We start from the raw sequence: 23,069 nt of genomic DNA, 5'->3' as shown, positions 1-23,069 counted from the left end.
TTGTTTTTGAGAAAAGGCCCTCAAGTTTATTTAAGCTCATTCGGAAGACTGGGGTAATTTTAGAAACTGAAAACATTGTTCTCAATAACATTGGATTTCCAGTTTCCCTCTGTCTTTGAAACACTTTTTCAGACGTTCTCTGAACAGGGTCTTTATACTGAACATTTCTGCTTTAAAAACCAATTGAACGAATTATGAACATCAGCCAAAGATTAGTTCCACTTACTGGGCTATAAAAACTATATTCTCTGTCTGTACAGTATGATAGTCTTTTCTTCCTCGCCACAAAATAACAGGGCAGAGACAGGAAATATTATTTTCAGCACCGCTACTGGGCATTATGCAGTAAGGCCAAGATAAGAAAGGGTCTGTTTTCCCTCATCTTGTGTCCTCACCTATATAAAAGGAGAAAGGATGCCAAAGGCAGACAGGAGGCATGTGGTGGAGAGTTACCTCAGGATCAGGAAGTAAAATTTAATGACACAAGATAATAAATATATATATATATATAAAACAATATATATTATGGAACATATATTTGTGAATTACATTTATATTTATAAATTAATATATATATATATAATTATATATTATATTAATAATATAATTAATACTAGATTATCTTCTTCTTGTGCCACATCCGTCATTGGATGTTGGCGATCATGTTGGCAATCCTATTTTTACCAACAGCTGCCCGAGAAAGTGCTGCTGAGTTTTGTCCAAACTGGCCCCTTAGATTTTGAAGCCATGAATGTTCTTCTTAGGCCTGGACTTCGTTTGCCTTCAATCTTTCCTTGGAGGATTAAGTGAAGTAGGCTGTATTTCTCTGGTTAGAACATCATATTCTAACTTTCGCTTTTTTATGGTTTTGATGGTTTCCCTTGGCTTTCCCAGGCGGCTTATCACTTCCTCATTTTTGACTTTGTCAACCCAGCTTATACGTTAACAGCCATCTGTAAATCCACATTTCAAATGCTTCTAGTCTTTTCAAGTGGATTTCTGTCAGAGACCAACTCTCCACTCCATAGAGCAAGATGGAGCATCTGACAAGCCTGATTTTCATTTTTAGGCTTATGTTGTGACTACAATATTTTACAAAGTCTGCACTACTATTACTATTAACCTTCTCATCATTCCGTATCACCTATCCCCTCCCACTTGTGACTGTATGACTGTAACTTTGTTGCTTGTATCCTTACAATTTATATAGACTGTTTCTTTGTATGATTTGATTCCCTATTTGTACCCTATGACTATCATTAAGTGTTGTACCTGGTGATTCTTGACTCTTGACGAATGTATCTTTTCTTTTAGAAAAAATTAGAGAGTCTATGCACCGAAGACAAATTCCTTGTGTGTCCAATCACACTTGGCCAATAAAGAATTCAATTCAATTCAATTCAATTCAATTCTATGTATATATAATAAATATAGACACAAAGTTTTTCTGCCATGCCATCCCTCTGCTAAATCCCTAATTCCCACAGCACTGTCTTATATCTAAGGATATTTATCCATGTAGTAGGGCTGTATTGCTATTATCCTTTCCATGCTTCCTATTACCTTCTCATATTGGTATCTTATGATTATATCACTTTGTTGTTTGTATATTATGATTTATGGTTGTATTTTACTGTTTATGATTGATCACTTTGTTATTTGTATGTACACTGAGACTTATATGTGTCCAATCACACTTGGCCAATCAAGAATTCTCCTCTCCTCTCCTCTCCTCTCCCCTCCCATCTATTCTACTTTAGTCTAAATTCTATATTCTATTCTCGACCTGAATTGGTTGCTCAAAATACCTTCTTCTCAAAATTATCTACCATGTAAAGCTTTTCAGAGTGGAACCCCTGCCCGCCCCCATCTAAAATCCTCAGCGCTTATTAGAATGAATGAAGGGAAACAGAAGAAGTTTTCGCTTGCTTCTAGCACTTTTCTTTTAACAGATTAACAGAGTTGGAAGGGATCTTGTAGGTCATCTAGTCCAATCCCTCATCAAGCAGGAAATCCTTCACTATTTTTGAGATGGCAGTCCAGTCTCTTCTTGAAAGCTTCCAGTGATGAAGCTCCCACAACTTCCGAAGGCAACTTCTGTTCCATTGGTTGATTGTTCTCACTGTCAGAAAGTTTCTCTTTATTTCCAGGTTGAATCTCTCCCTGTTCAGTTTCCATCCATTATTCCTTGTCTGGCCTTCAGGTGCTTTAGCAAATAGCTTGACCCCTTCTTCCTCTCTGGGGCAGCCCCTCAAATATTGGAAGACTGCTATCATGTCTCCCCTGGTCCTTCTCTTCACTAGGCTAGCCAGGCCCAGTTCCTGTAACCGTCCTTCATATGTTTTAGCCTCCAGTCCCCTAATCATCCTGGTTGGTCTTCTCTGCACTTTTTCTAGAGTCTCAACATCTTTTTAATAGTATGGTGACCAAAACTGGATGCAGTAGTCTAGGTGTGGTCTTACTAAGGCTTTACAGAGTATATAAGTACCTCACTTGATCTTGATTGTATCCCTCTGCAACTTAGGATTGAATTGGCTTTTTTGGCCGCTTTTAGTTCTAATATGGTTTGAGAATGGGTATCAAGAAGAACACAAGCCCAGGAGAACAATAAAAAATTCCTCTCATTAAAAGAACTCCAGATTCCAGGTATTTACTTGGTGCAGTTCCATCTTCTCCTCCTTGAAGCAGCAACATCAAAGGGAGCTTCAAAAGGTTCCCCTAGGGACAATGTTTGCATACTAAGATACCTGTGCAGCTGTAGTCAAAGCCTCCTCATTACGTTCCCTTTCATTCTCCATGCATTTTTCCAACATGTCCTGGAAACAAAGCACAGTAGAAAGCATTATAGCCTATAAAAATACTTTCCAAAGCATGGGTGTCCACAGAAGCCAGAGGCTTTGTTAGAAGGATGAAAAGAGCCTTGTAGCATCACGTGACCCAACACCACAACCACAAACGAGGCAGAGTCAGTGTTGCGACACCCATTTCATCATTCGTTCATCACCTCGTTTCTCTCAGAAATATTTCATCTTCCAAAAGAATTTTAGTTCACTTTTTTCTTTCTAGAACATCTAAGCCTTCTTAAGACGGCACTCCAATTCCTTCCAGATTATGCTATCTGGAAAGACCACAGCTGGCCAGCCAGCGGCTGGAACAGAATTTGGAGTCGGTATCTAATGATGTTCAACTCTGAAGTCAGCTGAAGTGAGAAAGAGAGAGATGGGACTCATTTGTAGTTCAGTGATGAATCAGAGTAGGAAAATGAAGTTTGTTCCCTGCCCTTGACAAGCCAGAACTAGAAAATGTTCCTCTAGAAAATATTCTGGATTCCGTTTCACAATTTTATATGGATGAATAATACAACCAGGTGTCCAGCCACAGAATATTATTTTCAGGTCCACAAGAAGTGAAGCGAGACCACAATAAATATTCGCGGTAACACTTATTCACTTTTTACCCCAATTCTAGATATGTAAGCAATTTTTAGGAGGCTCTTTGCCCTGAAAGGCAGCCTAAAAATAATTAATATTAATTAAAGATTATTTAACTAAATTATGATGGACAAGGTGAGATTATCCTGCAGGGAAGGATATACAAACTCTGTTCTTAAAAAGAAAACCAAAATGAAGGAAAAAGGGAATGAAATATAAAGGTGCAAAAACTTCTTAATGGTGGAAATAAATTGCACCATATTAGCTGTTACAACTGCAGGTCTATTTCTTCTCATAGATCAGGGGTGAGGAACCATGGCCCTTTTGTGGACTTCAACTCCCAGAATTCCTTGCCGGCTCAGGAATTCTGGGAGTTGAAGTCCACAGGTCATAAAAGGGCCGGAGTTCCCTTCCTCTGTCTTAGATAAACCCACTTTAAGGAAATCTACTTTTGTCCTTGAACCCTCCTCACGTCTCAAGACCTTCTGCTTAGATGTTGCACCTTTGTGAAAGAAAATATAGTTTAACCTCTGAAAAATTCTTCCTGGTTCTCAATGACATCTCTTTTTTTAAAAAAAATAGTATAAGAGCTGTGGCCCTTAGATATGGACAAGTACCTTGTATTCCTGTGACTGTAGCAACAAGGATTCTTTGTTTTTTTCTTCTAAGGTTTTCCGCTCTTCTTCCAACATATCAAGCAGCCTTTGATGCTAAAGGAAAGAAGGCAGGAAGGAGGGAAGGGGAAGGGAGAGGGAAATGGGAAGGGAAGGGAAGAGGTGGGGAGGAGAGGGAAGGGAAGGGAAGAGAGATTACATTTATATAAAAGCAGATAACAAGTAAAACCAACCCTTGTGATCTTCAAAGTTTATTCAAAGGTTTTATTCATGGATATCTGCTGGGATGGCAGTGGGGGAAGTGACAATAACATGTTATGTCATGGTATCATCAGGCTGATGACAACAGGAAGTGCTTCAAGTCATTGTGGCTTGATCTGAGATGTCTTTGTCTATTACATAGAATAAACTTGAAAAGCACCATAGAGTCCTTGATGTGCGCAGTTTCCTCAAGGAACTGTTTCTCAGACTGCCTGCCATCCTTAAGAAGGCCATCATGATTTAGGTAACAGCAGAAGGAAGGAGTTTTGAAACAGAATCTTTTGGGGAAATTTGGCCAAGGACAGACACAGAGATTTTGAAATGTATTTATCATTTATATTTAGAAATCACCCGTCTTCTTCAGAAAGTTAATCTGGATGGTGTACAAATAAAAACAACAAAGCTTTATACAAAAAGCTTTAAAGCTTTAGTTATTAAAAAAAATAACTAAAAAAACAGGAATAAAATGATTTAAATTTCCAAAAGGAGGGGAGCGGTTTCAAGGGCTCTAAACAGCCCCATGGCTGCATATTCTTCTGCGGGCCCCAAATGAGTCAGAATAAACCTTAAAACAAAACAATATCCAGTGAGACTCCTCTAGACCAGAGGCATCAAACTGGCAGCCTGCGGATCGGATGCGTCACAAAACAGGCCACGCCCACTCCAGCTCCGCGAAGGGGAAAAAACATCGTGAAATATCACGCGATGTGTTGAGGTAATTCCCCGTTAGGAGAATGAGCGCATACAGGGAGACGTATTTGAGAGTAGTGTTTGAATAATACACATACAGCACACAGATACACTGTACAGTAAATGTAGGTTTTTACTTCCAGAAACGTTAAGCAAAGTCCAAACAAGCAATCCAAAATCATTCACAGGAAGATCAGTCAGTTTTTTCAATCCAGGGATAATTCAATAACAAAGTCCAGTGTCAAATAAAAGAGTTCAGTATCAGACTTACATCAAATCCAGAAATATCAGTCAATTAGAAGAAATGGAAGAACGGCAATACTTTCCAACAGAAGGAAACAGAGACTTACTCACACTCTCTTCTGAGACTAAGGCTAAGACAAACCAGGTTTCTGGCTCCATCTTATGGCCGTTTGAGAAACCACACCTAATTACAGTTTTGCATTTTCTTAAAGATACAGTTTTAAAATGTTTATCCTGGTTTATATATTTCTAACCCAAATACCTGTTAGGTGACTTATATTCCTAACACGATGGCAATGTGACATGACAAGTTTGACACCTGTGGTCTAGACCCACTCAAAATTTTGGCAGCTCTCTTCTGAACCTACTGAAGTTCCCAACCTTCGAAGGTTCATAAATTCATCAATCATAATTTCAAGCTGCAAAAAATAGATTTCTATTACATTATAAATTATTTTGTGGAGGTTCCCTGCTCAGCTTTTGGGGACAGTATTCAAAATGTTATGGGCATTTCCCTAAAATAGAAGATATAGCCAAAGCCCAAGTTGATCAGACATCTCCTGGTGCATTTTTGGACATCGAGGTGAAGCAGGTAGTGGATGCTTTCTCTTCCAGCTTGTTATTTTCCTTCTTCCCAAGAAACTCACAATTTTTAAAGTAGTTTTGTGCACCACACCAATTTACAAGGTGCCATGTTAGAGATTCAGGCTCCAAATAATCAAGCTATGAATATCGGAAAATGTAGACCTGGACAGGAAATGCCAGGTTACATGGATAATTCTATGTTCTGATCATCAAGGAGCAAGGAAAACTGGGTGAATGGCAAGAAATAAATGTACTGAGCTGGGAATAATAATCACAGCATTGGAAATTTGCAGTGGAGTTGGAAGGATGCAGTTGAAGGCCAAACAATGATTCTGAGAAGGAATGAATTTGCTCAAATTCATTAGCAGGGGAGCCAAACAGGACTCTGGAAATCATTTGCCAGAGGTTATCTGTTCAACTTGTGGGACTTTCTGCTTCTTCACACCTCCATGTTCCTACTCAATATAGAAATTAGAGATTAAGAATGTCCATGTAGCTTGCACTTTCTTTTCTTCTTCCTTTCTCCTTCCAACCATCTCATGGTCTCTCATCTCTCAAAAACAAGGAAAACCAACAACGGATGAAGGGACAACGTGCAAAGATATGGAGGCACCTCAGATCATTGCTAAAAACCTTCTATTGCAGATGCTGTTACAGAAGGGCTGGCTAGCTGGAAAGAGTCATTAGAGCCCTCTTTGGAAGAGTTTATAGCTCCTGCTGCCTTAAGAAAGTTCAAAACATTCTTATTAAAGATCCATCTCATCCTGGGCACCCCTTTTTTTTTGAAATATTACCATCTGGCAGACGGTACAGAATAATAAAAACAAGGACAAATTGGCTGAAAAACAGCTTCTATCCCAGGGCAGTAGCTCTTTTGAATTCTACTGTATAGTGCCATATTAATGCAATATCAGGGGTTTTCAATTCAATGTACAGAATGTGAAGGATGTGTGTTTGTGTTTATTTTCATAGTCATAATGTACACTGAAGATGGTATTTAATTTCATTGTACAAGGAGCAACGACAATAAACTAAACTAAACTAAACTAAACTAAACTAAACTAAACTAAACTAAACTAAACTAAACTAAACTAAACTAGAGAGTTTATCCAATATGATCAGTTGGAGTGTTTATATACTGCAGGAAGAAAAAAGTCTGAAACTGATTATTTTCAAAGGTATTGAATTATGGACGGATCTATTAGACAATTTCTATACAGAGATCCTTTACTTTTTCCTGAGACATTCGGCCTGCAAGATTCAGGACAAAGAAATTATCTGCAGAACATTAGGTAACTGAAGTAACTGCCACCATAAGAAATATTCAAGCTACTAGGTCAGTGATGGCTAACCATTTTGGGCTCCTGTGCCAAAAATTGTGTGCGCGCTTGCATGCTCGTGCTCACGTGCCAGCACCCAAAAGGCAATGTGCCCCTCCCCATGACCCCTATGCATGTGCACACAATCCCCACCCACCCCACCGCCCCCTGCACTGTGCCTCACAGCTGATTTTCAACCAGTTTGAGGCCTTTTTCACCTCCCAGAGGCTTTAGGAAGGCTTCTGCAGGATTTTCAGGCCGAAAACTAGGCCCGTTTCATCATTTCTGGTATTTCCGGAAAAACAGGAAGTGATGAAAAAGGCCTAGTTTTCAACCTGAAAAGCCTGCAGAAGCCTTGCTAAAGCCTCTGGGAAGCCGAAAAAGGCCTCAAACCAGCCGAAAATCAGCTGTGAGGCACGCACATGTGCAGTGAGGTTAATTTTGCCTGCAGCTCGCATGCCATAGGTTTGCTATCATGGTACTAGGTGATACAGTTTGGGGAAACATGTGCAATACAGTTACTATCAAAGAGATGATAATCATAGTGGATAAAAGCCCCCCATAAGATATTTTTACATCCCCAGTATTTTGCTGATCATCTTGGGAGACATGATGGCTTCTTTATCTGATGTCCCAAAAGTGCTTTTTCAAGAGGCAGCTGGACCTTTTTTTTTCTTTGACGAGGTTTTGCTTCTCATCCAAGAAGCTTTTTCCAAGAAGCTTTTTTAGAGCTGAAGAAGCTTCTTGGATGAGAAGCAAAACACCCTAGTTCAAGAAGGAAGAAAATTAAAATGAAACAACTTTTGCCTATGGGAAAGAAAAAAAGAAGTTAAAGAGAGAGAGAGAAAACCCACGACAAAAAGAAACCCAAAACAAAAGTTCAGACACAGGTTACTTTTTTTTCTGCTAGCTGTTTCGAGCAACTGCTCCAAGATGAAAATGTTTGATGTAGAGTCAAAGATAAATACAGTCCTGTGGTTTTCCTTGATTCTTGTTTTAAAAAGAAAAAGAAAAAAAAAAGAAAAGGAAAATTTATTTCCTGGAATGTGAGTCAAAGAAAATAATGTAAATAGATTGAATCATGTTCATAAGCAGGTACATATTTTTTTTTAAAATGAAGTCTGCATTTGAGGAATCATCAGAATGTAATCAGAGACCCTGTTGTGAAGTCACACTATTCCAGAGAACCCATTTACTGAAAAATAACACCACCACCCCCAAACAAAAAATCATTTGAACAGGTTACTCAAATCTAATCCATCAAACTTCTACAATCTATGTTTATAAGCACTAAGTTCCAAATAAACACCAGAAATGAAAAGAAGGAGGGGGGGGGAGGCATGATAGCAGTATTCCAGTTGTCATGCCCCTGTCAGAATCTGATTCAGAGGGGGAGGCTGAAACAGCTGACAGGGAGTGGGAGTGTGGCTCTGGTGGCTGTGGAAGAAACTGGGGAAGGGCAAAGTTCAGCTGGGCAGAGCAGGGGAAAGGGAATTCAGAGGAAGACCCAGGCCCACCCCCACCTCATCCTAGGGCATGTAGGGAGGAACAGAGAAGGGAGCAACGTGAGTTGTGTGACTTATGGGGAGGAAAGGGCCCTGATTCCCTTCATTAGCTGCAGGCTGGGAACACAGTGCTTAAAAAGGGAAATTGCGCGCAGCAAACTGTTGGAAGCAAATTGTGAGTTATCTGTTATTGTCGAGGCTTATCTGGGTTCCTGGCGTCTTCCCAACTCTGTGTTTTGTTGGCCTTTCAAGTCTGCAATTCCTTATCCTGCCCTGTCAAGTTAATTACTGTAGCATGGTTTGTGTGGATTTTTATTTACAGTTTGTGTGTACTTTGTTTTCGGACTGAATTTCCTCTTAAAGACTGTTCTTGGGAGAGTTTTTTCTCCAGCCGAAGGTAACCTGGACATTGGGGCTAAAGTTGGAAGTATTAAAGGGACTCTTCTTACTTATGTGACTGTGTTGCCTTTGTGCCACAGCCCGGGTCATCACATCAGTATTTGAGAGGCTGCCACAAAGAAGAGGGGGATCAATTTATTTTCCAAAGCACCAGAGGGCAGCACAAGAAACAAAGGATAGAAACTAATCAAGGAGAGAAGCAACCTGGAATTGAGGAGAAACTCCCTAACAGTGAGGACAATTAACCAGTGGAACAGCTTGCCACCAGAAGTTGAGGGTGCTTCATCCCTGGAGGTTTTTAAGAAGAGACTGGATAACCATTTGTCTGAAATGGTATAGATCTCCTGCTTGAGCAGGGGGCTGGACTAGAAGACCTCCAAGGTCCCTTCCAGCTCTATTCTGATTAGCTTGATATCTTTTTTCAAAAATCATGGCTTCAGTACAAAGAAGGCAAGAAGTGTTTTTAAAAATGGACTTTTCTGGCTATATTAAATATGACTTCAGATCCATGCCTTAATCTCATTGGTATAATGCATATGTTTTTTATTTATTTATGCTTTATTACTTTTAAAATAGGACCAGACAAAAGAAAAACAAACAAAAGAAAACACAAAGATACATAATCAAAAACATACATAACAAGTGCTTAACCATAAGTGAAAAAGTACAACAGAAAAAAAATAAAAATAGAGTTTAATATGTTGTTACAATAGTAAACATTTATAATATTACATATAATTATTTAATGCAAACATCATGCAGATATTCTGTATATATGTGTGCAGATAAATAATGTACTTGTATAGCTATTATAATTAGCTAATTCAAACATTATGCAGATATACTGTTTCTATGTGTGTGTATAAATAATATACGTATAACTAGCATAATGATTTAATGCAAACATGATGCAGATATACTGTATATATTTGTGTGCATAAATAATACACTTGTATAACTATTGTACTTTTTTAATGTACTGCAATTTGTATAAATGAGTCCTATATTTCACTGGTACTTTTCCATACAAATTTTACATCTACAGGCAATCTACTCATAAGTAGCACATGTAATCAGTTTTTCCATCCATTCAGATTGGTTAAGTGCAGGAATCTTCAAACTTGACAGCTTTAAGACCTGTGGACTTCCAGAATTCCTCCTCCAGTCACGTTAGCTTAGGAATTCTGGGAGACACAATGCACCAGAAATCAAGGTTTTCCCTATTCCCTTCTCCCATGCTGAGATCTAGTTGGCTATTTCCCATAGCTGCAGCTCTCCAAAACACAAGGCCAGCTGATGGGAAGATGGGCCATCTAACGTGAAGAAAGGCGAAGAAGACATGGATGGAATGCGGAAATGGGGAACTATGGCCCCTTTTATGACTTGTGGACTTCAACTCCCAGAATTCCTGAGCCAGCAAGGAATTCTGGGAGCTGTAGTCCACAAAAGGGCCATAGTTCCCCATCCCTGGGGTAATGGAATGCCTCAATGATCTTGGGTTAAGAGAGGAACAGATGCTGCCTAGGATGCAATCAGACAAAAGAGCCACCCCAGTGGCTTAACGGTCCCAGAAAGAAACTTAGGAAGAACCTGGCCTAAAGAATCAAGCAGATAAAAGTGGAGTTTTGTAGCTCTGGATTTAAATAAAACTGGGCAAAAGAGCCTTGCTAGGGGAGAAAGATTTCCTGTGATGGAGGGGAGAATTTAAAATATAAAGATGGGAAATATAAATTTAAAATATAAAGAGAGAGAGAGAGAGAGATTTGACAAAGTCAAATCAAGAAGGTATAAAACACGCAAAAGGATAAGTTTGTTTTTGTGTATGCAAAAAATTGGCAAAAGGGAGCTTCGTGTAGACATACGTATGTTGCACATTTTTTTTTATAGATTCGCTATAATATGATGAATTTGTAGTTGAGGATTGCATTTATTCTTTCCCCGAAGTTTCTGTTGTTCTATCTCAAACAAAGGGCAAGAAAAAGAAAAACAATAATGTTTTCAATAGCTTAAAAAATGTCTGGGTATTTTACAGATATATTTGATGGGAATTAATTAACTCCACAGGGGAGAGTATTTCGGATTCAAGAAATCAATGCCTTCCAGATGCCTTAGACATCTAAATTTATATTCCTTGATGTTTTTTTGCAGTCAATTACCACTAAACAAATGTTCAAACATGCTAGGACTGCCCCATTAAACAAATTCCCTCCTACGCTGATGTCTTTAAGAGCATGGAAGCTTACATTTTCAACAAATGAGACAAGATTATGACTGGTTTTATGTCTTGCCTTCCATCCCATTTTTAGAGGATTTTTTAAATAAAACATTGCATCAAAAACATGCAACAACTCTTAATAAGATTTACTGGTCATGAATGTTCTTCAATAAAAAAAATTCCTTGAGGATTAAAGGGTAGAAGAATGGAATCCCATTTTTAGAATGACTGCATTTTCTATTCCTGAGTTTTCTTCTGGGGTTGCTGGTGTGAGATCACAGTTCTGCCCTGACTCACAATCAATTAATTATCTACACTCAGACTTGTTCAACGTAATTAATTTTTCTGAGTGTCTGAGCTCCCATTGCTATTTGTCACTCAGCTAATTCAATTTAATTCAATCCCACATCCAAACCAACTCTGGGCAAGTCGAATTATAATAGGCCTCTGACATTTTAGACTTCATTTTTGGGACATCCATTTTTGTGAGCCAACTGGCTGATGATGAATCCGGGAGCCAGTAAGATCTGGTCTCTTCCTTTCAGCACAACAATTGTCCCAACTGTCTTTTGAAGACAATTTCAAAGATACATCACTGGTGACAGTGGTGGGATTCCAAATTCCATGCTATCGGTTCTATGGACTTCAAGATCACTCAAAGATCACTTCCTGCACATGTGCAGCACTAAAAGTTCACTTCGCGTGTGCGCTCAGAACTCAAAGATCGACCTTGGTGAGGTGAGCTGTTTTTTACCTCAGCTGAGGCGTGGCAATCTGCTTTGCCTCGTGAATCAGCTGAGCTAAAAATCAATGGAATATAGGACTGGGAAGGGCAGGGGGTGGGTGGGTCCAGTCAGAGGTGTTATTTGCTGGTTCTCCAAACTGGTCAAAATTTCCACTACCAGTATTCCAGAACCGGTCTGAACTGGCTGAATACCACCTCTGACTGGTGCAGAGGTGGTATTCAGCAGGTTCTGACCAATTCTGGAGAACCAGTAGTGGAAATTTTGAGTAGTTCGGAGAACCGGCAAATCCCACCTCTGACTGGCCCCGCCCCCCTCTATTTTCTGCCTCTTGAGTCCAGGGGTGGGATTCAATATTTTTAACAACCAGTTCTGTGGGCGTGGCTTAGGTGGTGAGCGTGGCTTGGTGGTCATGTGACTGGGTGGACATGGCTTGGTGGTCATATTATTGGCTGGGCATGGCCAACTCAATATCACTCATATTGAGGCACGCATCTCCTTGCCTGGCCTCTCATGACTGCGGGGATGCTGCAACAGTCATAAGTGTGAAAAATGGTCATAAGTCACTTTTTTCAGTGCCATTGTAACTTTGAGTGGTCACTCCACGCAAGCAAAGTACCAGCAAAGGAAGGGAAAAAAACTCCAGAGATGTTCCTGAGACAGGAAGTCTAGTTCTGCCAAGAATGTAATAAGGGTTAACAGAGAGGCAGTTTCTGTAAGCAACCCCAGAATGTTTCCTTCCTGCCTTCCTTACAGGATTAGGCCAGAAATTTCTTCTAACAACTGGTTCTCCAAAGTGCTTAGAATGCTAACAACCAGTTCTAGCAAATAGGTGCAAACTGGTAGAATCCCACTCCTGCCCGAGTCCCAGCTAATCGGCTGGGTCTTCTTTTGTTGCCCTACACAGGAGAACAGAGCTGCAAAGCAGGTTAGTGGGGTAGGGAGGGAATGGAGATTTTGCAGTATCCTTCCCCTGCCACGCCCACCAAGCCATGCCCACAGAACTGGTAGTAAAAAAAATTGAATCCCACCACTGGACTGATGAGCATCTTCAGACACTTAAGGAAGATCCATCTAAAACAGATTTCTTGGCAGAACAGATTCAACTCAGTTCCTGACACAGCAGCTTCAGCTGATTCAATTAGGAATGTTCCAAAACCTTCTTGCAATTCCATTCCCCACTCCTTTTTTCTAAGGTGGAATTATTTTTATTATCATTTTCAATTTTTCATCACTTATTTGTGACATATCCGTCCAGCCCACTTAATTTCTCTATATTTGTTTATAAAACTTGTACGCTCACCTATATTAGGCCTGATAATCATAGCCTGTGATATTCACAACCCTGTTTCATAAGAACAGAATAAATATGAATCCACAAAACCACACGAAGTATCATGTATTCCACTCCAGCATCTCACCAATTCTGTGTTTGCTGGTTCATTTCCATCCAAGCCCAAAGCTGGGTAAACAGCCAAGACTTCACAGCTCTTCAAAAGGTCAAAACTGATGCCTTTCAATACAATTTGCCCGCATATACTTAAGTAATCTATTCTTGGTACACTTCCCTTTAGAGAAAAGAGTACGAATGAATCCCGACTTACGACCACAATGGAGCCTAAAATTTCTGCTGCTAAGCCAGACAGTTGTTAACTCAGTTTTGCCCCATTCGACAACCTTCCTTGTCACAACGATTAAGGGCATTACTGCAGTTGTTAAGTTAGTAAGCGTTGTGGCTCGACAGCCGCCAATGGAGCTGGCAGCATACTCGGACAGTGAGGAGGTTGCGGAGGAACATGGGCCAGCCCTGGAGTCTGGGGAAGGCTCAGACAAGTGCTCTGCATCAGAGGCAGAGATGGGGCAAGGGCTGTCTGAAAGTTATCATCTACCTTTGGAGTTGGAGATGAGTGGGGCAGAAGAACAGCTGGAGCCTGTTTCCAGTGTGCACATGCACAGAGCTGCCAGGAGAAGGGAACAATTAAAGAACAGGGGTCAACTCTGAAGTAAAGGCACAGGTGGATGGTGAATGGCCCCTCCCATAAGGAATAAAGAGGAGCAAAAGTGAAGTGGTTTTTGCAGGAGACAATTAGTTCAATTCATTAGGGTGAAGATCTGTTCCTGACTTGTTGCCAAGTAATTGCTGCTATGGCATGGTGTTTGGAAGATATCAGCCTGACAACTCTCCAAGCCTGATAAAGGTCTGTGGTTGTGAAACTGATGGCCAAGACTTTGCTGGAGAGGAATTCATTTTAACCTAAATAAAAGGGGTTTTATTGGGACAAGGAGTCTGCTTCATGATTTTGGGAAGCCTAAATCAGAACAGTCATAAAGACAAATCATCGTAACTTCAGTCACTAAACGAATGGTTGTATGTTGAGGACCACCTGTAGTATGCTTCCAATGGTCAAGTGTTTCATAAAACAATTTGTACTCTTGCAGAGTTATCCTTTTTTCAAAATTCTCACGGCCCTTATAGGCATTTTCATCCATTCTTCCTTGACACAAACATTCACAAGTAGACCTGTCACTTCTATGTTCAGCACATCCTTATTATTCATCCATCTCCAAAGTGCCCCTTTTCATTATTCGTTCATTTCAGTCATTACTTTCATTTTTAATTCTAATAACTCTGCTGACAGCTCCTTGTTTAGAGCTCTTTTCATCTACCTCCAATTTTTTTTAAAAAAAATCTCCATTAAAAAAGACTGCATTTTCTTTGCCTCTTTCAATATTTTTTTTCTCGTAACCCCTTTGCCAATTTTCCTAGGAAATATCTTATTTTTCCTGTTCAAACATCGTAAGATACCTACCTCTCATCCTCACGATTTGCAGCAATCATTTTCTTAAGTCTAATTTTCTTTTTTCATCCATGGCCTCTTCCCCTTCATTCCACATATTTTCCATTAGCATTTGCATAATTCAACATAACTCCCTGGCGCAGTAATACAATTTTCTTCGCTCTGATCTCTGTAATTTCGATACCCACCTTCCATTACTTCTATCCAAAACTAACCTGTCTTCTCATATCCTTTCAAACAGGACACACTCACACACACACTTCTTAATGTTCATTCTAGTTTGTTTGGCCTCTTTCCTTTCTTTCCATGCTCTCTTTTCTCTTAAGATCCCCTCTTGATGCTACTAAAACATGGTTATGTCCCACATTCAGAAGCTCTCATAATCTTTATATCCTTCACTAGTTTTCTCAATCATTTAGCGCAAAGATCTTCAAACTTGGCAAGTTTAAGACTTGTGGACTTCAACTCCCAGACTTCCTGAGCTAAAATGACTGGAGGAGGAATTCTGGGAGTTGAAGTCCACAAGTCTTAAAGCTGTCAAGTTTGAAGACCTCTGATTTAGCGCAATCAGTCTCAAGTTCCTTTGCGCCCACAAGAGATCAGCTTGAATTGCGTTGACCCTTGTCTACCGCCAATTCGAATTGAACATTAGTGGATCAGATTTTTGTAGAGAGCTAACATGGAATAAACTTATACTCATTTGAACAGCCTTGCTTCCTGATTTGTTGTGTCTGACACTATGTGGCCATACACACCAATTTATGTCTAAACCATCTCTGAAACAAAGATACTTTTGGATAAACAGATAGTCACTAAACAATCATTTGTTCCCAATCTTTTTAAAGTCTCCAAATAACCACATTACTGATTCCCACCCATCTATTCATCTCACTAATGTTTTCCAACCTGGAGGGTAGTCATTTAGAACACTGCACACATTTTCTCCAAACACATCTGTGGTTCTGTCATTATTACCATTCACAAGAAATGTAACTGCGGCTACCACCTATCTATGAATTTCTACTTCACAGAAGACCTCAGTTCATACTTTCTCACTTACATTTAGCCCTTTGAATTTATGTAATTAACCTTCCCCTTGCATGCCCCTGCATGTATTCATCAACCCTACTCTAGAAGTTCAGACTGTCTTCATTCAATGTTACATTCTCCCCTTTCTCTCTTCATTGCACAGACACATAACCAACCTTCCTTCCTTCCTTCCTTCCTTCCTTCCTTCCTTCCTTCCTTCCTTCCTTCCTCCTCCATCTCCTTCCTTTCCCTTCCCTTTGTTTCCCCCATCCATCCCTCCTCTTCGTTTATTTACTCTTCATTCAATGTTACATTCTCCCCTTTTCTCTTCATTGCATACATATAACCTTCATTCCTTTCTTCCCTCCCTCCTCCCCTTCCCTTATCCATCCATCCATCCATCCATATCCATCTATACTCTTCATTTATTTACTCTTCAGTGTTACATTCTCCCCTTTTCTCTTCATCACATAGACATATAATCTTCCTTCCTTCCTTCCCTCCCTCCCTCCTCCCACCTTCCCTTCCATTCTCCATCCATCCATCCTCTTCATTATCCATCCATCCATCCATCCATCCATCCATCCATCCATCCTTTTCATTTATTTACTCTTCATTCCAACTTGTAATCTTCCATAAGCCATGGACATCCAGCCATGGACATCCTATACCCAATGATACTGATTCCGCCGCCCATCATGGCTTTGGTCCATCAACATTTTTATACGTGACCTTTTAGGAAGATGAAAAAGAGGTCGAGTAGTTCACCTGTGGTTAGTTACACCTGTGCCTTAGGCAACCTTCCCTTTTAACAGGAAGAGCATTCCCATGGACTTTGGGACAAAATTCTGCATATATTCTACAGCAGCTGTACTCATTGCTGTTTGCTTCTCGTTGCAATTCAAGGTGTTTGCATTTATCTACTAAGCCATTCCACCTAGATGCAAGACTGGATGCACCAGGGGTGGGATGCTACCGGTTCGGCCCGGTTCTATAGAACCAGTAGCTCTAAAGAGCAGCAGACACCGAACTGGTTCTGTGTTTGCTGCTGTTTGGCCCACCTGCCCGTCTGGGCTCTTATCTGTCCTTTGTTTCCTGCTTTTGCAACCTCAGCTGCTTTGCGCGGCACAGCTGAGGGTGTAAAAGCAGAGAAAAAGAGGCTTTTTGAATGCTGCGCACCTGCGTGCTGCGCTTTTCAGCTCTGCGGGCGACACAGCTTAAGGTTTTTTTACAAACGTGCGCGCAAAACATAGTCACAGAACCGGTAAGTAACACCAGTTGAATCCCACCCCTGAGCTGTACTCATTGCTGTTTGCTTCTCGTTGCAATTCAAGGTGTTTGCATTCATCTACCAAGCCATTCAGCCTGGATGCAAGACTGGATGCACCCTTTACTTGGACTCCAGATGTGTTCCCGACTTCTTACCATGGATATTTTTCCTGTACAATCCTGCTAATCCTTGAGGCTTACAGGATTCAGCAGTATAGGTAGTTTTCGAGATCAATGGATCTGTAGGTTGTCCTATCTTAGCAAAGGATCAGGTAACCCCGAAGGCAAAAAGCTTTCGTTCTGACTTTGGAAGGAGCTCTTTTGTAAATAAACTGGGGCATTACCTGAGCACTGAGCTCCGCACTGGCAACAGGAAAGGCATCCAGCCAGGAAACACTCAGCTCCATTCAGTTTCCCAGACTCCACCCCGCAAAGGATTACGGCGCCGTGAAAAGGAGGTGATTACCTGAGCATTGAGCAGCTCTTCACACTTCTGCGCCTGTTTCTCAACTGCAGAGACATACTGCTTCTCCAAGGCCTTTTCCCGCTCCTCCACGAGCACCTTCAGCAAGGCCTGGAACAAAGGAAAGAGAAGACAATCAGCCCAGGCTGGTGAATTTCCTCCCTCCCAGTTTCCACAATTCTGTAGAACTGGAGAAGCGAGCACGAATACAGCTGCCTATTAAAGGACATCCAGAGATTAAACAGAAGGCATTTTGTAAAGAGGGATCTTAAATGAGTCTAACTGAAGTCTGCAACCAGAGTGTTTGTTTCTGGGGCTCCTTGATAGAAACTCTTCTATCGAAGGGATGAGTAACAGATAGGGAAAGTGAAGAGTTTTCTGTTTTTTTAAAAAGAACCTTCTCAACTAGCTTTCTGGGACCACCCAAGGTGAAATGGAGAGGCTTGGTTCGCAGGAGGAGAGTCAGACATATTTCACTGGCTGACAAAACTCCACATCCTCTCAGCAGAGACGGCTAGATCCCAGGGGCCAAGCAGGATCGCCACAACCACAAGTCAAGTGAAAACAGATGGAAATTATGACTCGCTTGAAAATATAGAAGCCATGCCCCCAAAAACGCGTCTCTCACTCCAAACTCGAAGAGATGGGGAATCAGGACTGAAAAATCTAAATTAGAGCAACCAATCAGCCTGTTTAAAAAAAAAGAAAGGAAAAAAAATACGCAAAAAACGAGAACATTTTTTAACTGTGCGTGGTGCAGAGGTCTACCCTACACTGGGAAGAGGGGGGAACGAAATACGAAATCCATGCTGCGTTCTTCCATTTCCTTTGACTGAGTGATGGCTTTACCAGTTTTTCGCACACTTTCCACGGCAGAAGTGTCAAATCTTGTTACCAACAATCTGCATGATTCCCTTTTGCACTTTCTAAAAAAAGCTGTTGACAGATACAGCACGATGCACAAAAAGAGCCAATCTTTTAAATACACTGGAGAACAAAAGCGTTTGAACTTGCAATTAGGCTAGCAAAATTTTGGTTTTCCTTGGGCATGTAAGCAGAGCATTGAAAAACAACTTGTTGGTAATTTTTAATAGTACAACGTTGCTGTTTAAACGACAGCCTAAAATATACAAAATGCTTGCAACAGTTTTTTTTCTTTTCTCTTAAGTCATCATGTCTTCAAATATCATTACATAATTGACATATATACACATACACACACACACATATATATGTCGTTCAAAGAAGTGCTTGACAAAAAAAAATACTCCCTTCCCTCCAAATACTTCATTCTATATTATACAGAATAAACTAAAAAGTTACTGAACATCATTTAAGGAGTAAAAATTAAAATAATTAGCAAATTTCAACATGCTTAAAAAGGATGTTAGTCTAAAATGAGGGAGAATTACATGAGCATTACAAAACTGGCACACAGCGTTAAAAAAATAATAATAACTGGAAGTTGGAAATTATTGTGGCGTTTCACAACCAAGTTGATTCTTCCATTTCATTTTTTTAAAGATGCATTATTATTTATTAAAAATACACTAATCCCATTTTCAAATTGGACATTTCCAAGACTTTTGCCAATTTTGAAATGTAAAGGATATGATAACCCAAAAGAAAACCCCTTAAAATAACAAAAACACCCTACAGTCAAAATACAACAGCAATTTTAACAAATTAGGACCAGACATTTCTTTCCAATAAACACCAACTTCACGGTTAGGAATTTCGTGCAATGTCTCCTAACATTGCTATGTATGGGCAATTCCAATGTGAAACCAAATCAAGAAGAATATTCCACTGCCGGTGTGTCTTTCTGTTGCGGTGGGGCTCCGAATGGTAGCCACAGAAGGAAGAACATTGTAAGGTAGATTATGGAAAAGAACCAGGCAGATTCCTTGGGTCAGAGTGGACCTTTCTAGGCCAACAGCCATGGATCTGGCTACCTTTCCTTACACTATGGAAAACAAATAAATCTAATTATAAAAATAAATTTCCTCTATATTCTCAGACTAGCTCGATACTCATGCTTTGCTACGAAACTATGTGGTCGGGCTTAGTTTTTGGGGAGGAAAATAAGGAGGGCTCTGCCTGCCAGCATCCTTCAGTATTCATCTGGCTAGCATCCAGTCAGTGTGTGAGAGAGCTGAGGGCTGTTTGGAAATTGAAACAGTATTTGCTGTGTGAGCAAGGATACAGCAAGGAGCCTGGGCGTGGCTTAGCTCAACTGTTCTGTACTAAAGCTGCTTGGTGCAGTGAAACTTAAACTGAAACTCCTCTCCTCTGCTTGTGTTTTGCATTTGGAACAGATTTCTTTTCAGGTGGGGAGCAGGAGTAGAACTCCTTAGCATCAGAGCGTGTTAATAATAATATACTAAAAACTAATGCTCTGATGGTCATTTCGAAAAATCCTTTCTTAGCGAGCCCCTAGAAGCCAAGAAGGACATATGTGCCAAATTTCAAGTTTGAAGGCTTTACAGTTCTTTACAGCTAATGCTTTAGGACTACAAGCATATAACCATGTTTTCCGAAAAATGACTGCTTGCACACAATTGCCAACAGGATTTGTTTATGGGTCTACAGTTCATTGCGTGGTTGGTGTGATCCTTCCATCTCACCTTCTGAAGACATGGTTTAAAACCACGAATGTCATGCCCCTGGTGGAGACTGACTCTGAGGGAGAGGAGGAACAGCTGACAGGGAGTGGAAGTGTGGCTCCAGAGGTGGTGGAGGAGGCTGGGGAAGGGCAGAGGCCGGCTGGGCAGTCAGAGGAGGACCCAAGCCCTCTACATCCTAGGGCACACAGGGAGGAGAGGATAAGGGAAAGACATGGTTTACTGGGGAGGAGAGGGCCTTGATCCTCTACATGGGCTGCAGCTGTGACAACAAAGTGGAAACAAAGTGTGGAAATATCTTTAGTTTATGGTTTCTCTCTAAGTTTGCTGTCCTTCTCAGTGTGTGTTATCTGTGGATGTCCTCCAGCCCTTATCTTGCCTGGTTTGTGTTGCTTTTTTCCTTCTTCTTGTAACAGTTTGTGAGGGAGTTTTTTGTCTTCCATCAAGAATATTTGGAGCTTGGAAGCAACGTGAAGGAATAAAAGGGGCTTCACGGACTGTGTTTGTTTTGTATCCCACTCTGGGTCATCACAACGAATGACAAAACGTTCCATGCTGGGAACTAATGCACCAAATATTTTTGTTCCATTTTAACTTTTTGTTTTAATTTTCAATCAGAAGCCCCTAGGAAAACTTGCCACTTCTAATCTCGGAGGGTGTAGAAGAAGACTCCTCAAAATCCAGTTCAGCTACTTTGCAAGATTTCCAATTAATTAATGGACAGGCCAAATGTCAATGGCAGAGATGGGCTAACCTTTTCGTCGTTGCGTGCCTGCACCCATAATGCAATGCGTGCACTGACCCTGCCCTTCCCCCCCAACCACCCCGCACCTCTGCACATGTGTGCGCGATCACTGCATGAGCCCCGCCCCCTGAGCATATGTAGCAGATACCTGACAATCAGCTGGCTGGCGAAAGGCACATGCACATGCACAGTGGACCTGATCCAGGGCGACGGCTCGCATGCTGGCAAAGATGGCTCTGCGTGCCACTTCTGGCACATGTGCCATAGGTTTGCCATCACGGGTCTATGGAAATTCTCAGCCATATTGGTCACGGTTGTCCCAAAGATGCTTTTTCAATAGGCAGCTTGCTCTTACTTTGTTTTTTCTTGAAGACATTTCGCTTCTCATCCAAGAAGCTTCTTCAGTGTTGACTGAAGGGTGAAGAATCCTTCCATGCTCCACCATTCAGCCAGAGCTGAAAAAGCTTCCTGGATGAGAAGCAAAACATCTTCAACAACAAAGTCCAGCTGTCTTTTTGGACAACCATGACCTGGATGGCTGAGACTCTTCATAAACAGGAAGCCTTTGGAAAACCTTCCCTGTTTCTTTGGAGTCTTTGCACACGTAGTCCTCAACATACAACTGCTCATTTAGTGACCATTTGAAGCTACAACAGCAGTGGAAAACGTGATTTGATGACGGTTCTCCACACTTACGACCATTGTAGCATCCCCATGGTCCCATGATCAAAATCCAGACGCTTGGCAACTGACTCATATTTAATGATGGTTGCAGTGTTCTGGGGTCATGTTCTTACAAGCAAAGCCCATGGAGAAGCCAAGGTTCACTTAACAACCATGTTACTAACGTCAGAACTACAGGGCTTCTCTTATCAGCTGTGTGCCAAGAAAGGTCTTATATAGGGGTGAGATTCAATTTTTTTTAACAACCGGTCCTGATGCAGCCCTCAATGAAATCAAGTTTGATACCCTTGTCCGAAGTCAAGGACTACCTATAGTCCTGGCACAGGGGGACTACACTAAGCAAGGAGACTTCTATTGAATTAAATGTATTGAAACCCAACTGAAAATTGGCATGGGCGTACATAAGCCAGTGTGTACACACTAGAACGATGAGTAAATGTACATCTAAATGTATATATCAGCCTCTTCAGGAACACCCCCACCCCCACTGCTTTCCCATTGCCACTGTATGCCCCAATCATTTGTTCCCAAGCTATATAGCTCTCAGGATGAAACTATCCATGCTCACCCACCATCCCTTGGTCAGATGTTAAGGATGGACCTCAAGCTGCCTCTTAGCTTCCTCAGGGTAATCTCACTACAGGAATACTGTCATGCCCCTGAATCTGAGGAGGAAGCCTAACAGCTGACAGGGAGTGGGAGTGTGGCTCCATTGGCTGTGGAGGAAACTGGGGAAAGGCAAAGTCCGGCTGGGCAGAGCAGAGAAGAGGTAGAACAAGGGAGAGGGAGTTCAGAGGAAGAACCAGGCCCACTCCCTCTTCATCCTAGGGCATGCAGGGAAGAATGGAGAAGAGAGCAACATGGATTGCCTGGCTTACGGGGGAGGAAAGGGCCCTGATTTCCCTTCATTAGCCACAGTTGGGAAGACAGTATATAAGACATGCAGGCTGCAAGTGGCAAGCTGTTGGGAGCAAACATGACTTTATCTTGTGTTGTCGTGGTTTATCTGTGTTCTTGGCATCTTCCCAACCATGTGAGTTTTGCCGTGCATTCAAGTCTGAAAATCTTGCTCCTGCCCTGCCAAATTAATTATTTCGGTTTGGCTTGTTTGGACTTTAAGTTACAGTTTGTGTTGCTCATGTTTTGGATTTAATTTTCTGCAGTCAAGGGCTGTTCCTGGGAGAGTTTTTCTCCAGCCAGAAGGTAACCTGGACATTGAGGGCAAAGTTGGAAATAATAAAGGGGCACTTATTGACCATCTGCCTGTGTTGCCCCGGGTCATCACAAATACCCAATAAAGCAGTTCCTTGCCAACAGAGGCTGTGGGTTTCTTCCAGGAGATATGTGACCAGAAGCAATAACTTAGAGGAGTCCTTGGTGCTCTCTGAGCTCCATTGTATTCTTGCAGACATTTCACTACCCAACTAGTTAACTTCATCAGTGCTGGTGATG

The 23,069-nt window shown here is 41.1% G+C and overlaps 1 protein-coding gene across 7 annotated transcripts in view; it reads right to left on the bottom strand.

Annotated features, from left to right (window-relative positions):
• CCDC91 (coiled-coil domain containing 91) overlaps positions 1 to 23,069 on the bottom strand; it is a 539,477-nt gene that overhangs the window by 36,048 nt on the left and 480,360 nt on the right. For all 7 annotated transcript variants that reach the window (XM_087934240.1, XM_087934238.1, XM_087934237.1 and 4 more), the window contains 3 exons: positions 17,568 to 17,675; positions 4,049 to 4,141; positions 2,748 to 2,816 (listed from right to left, as the gene is read on the bottom strand). In XM_087934240.1, the coding sequence (XP_087790366.1) occupies positions 2,748 to 2,816; positions 4,049 to 4,141; positions 17,568 to 17,675 (270 nt within the window). The remainder of the gene's footprint in view (positions 1 to 2,747; positions 2,817 to 4,048; positions 4,142 to 17,567; positions 17,676 to 23,069) is intronic.

This window comes from Pseudonaja textilis, chromosome 5 (genome assembly GCF_049901715.1).
Source record: "Pseudonaja textilis isolate UNSWEBS1 chromosome 5, rPseTex1.2, whole genome shotgun sequence".
In the NCBI taxonomy this organism is placed as follows: Eukaryota; Metazoa; Chordata; class Lepidosauria; order Squamata; family Elapidae; genus Pseudonaja; species Pseudonaja textilis.
Note: the sequence above shows the minus strand (reverse complement) of the source record. Positions and strands in the feature narration are given on the sequence as shown.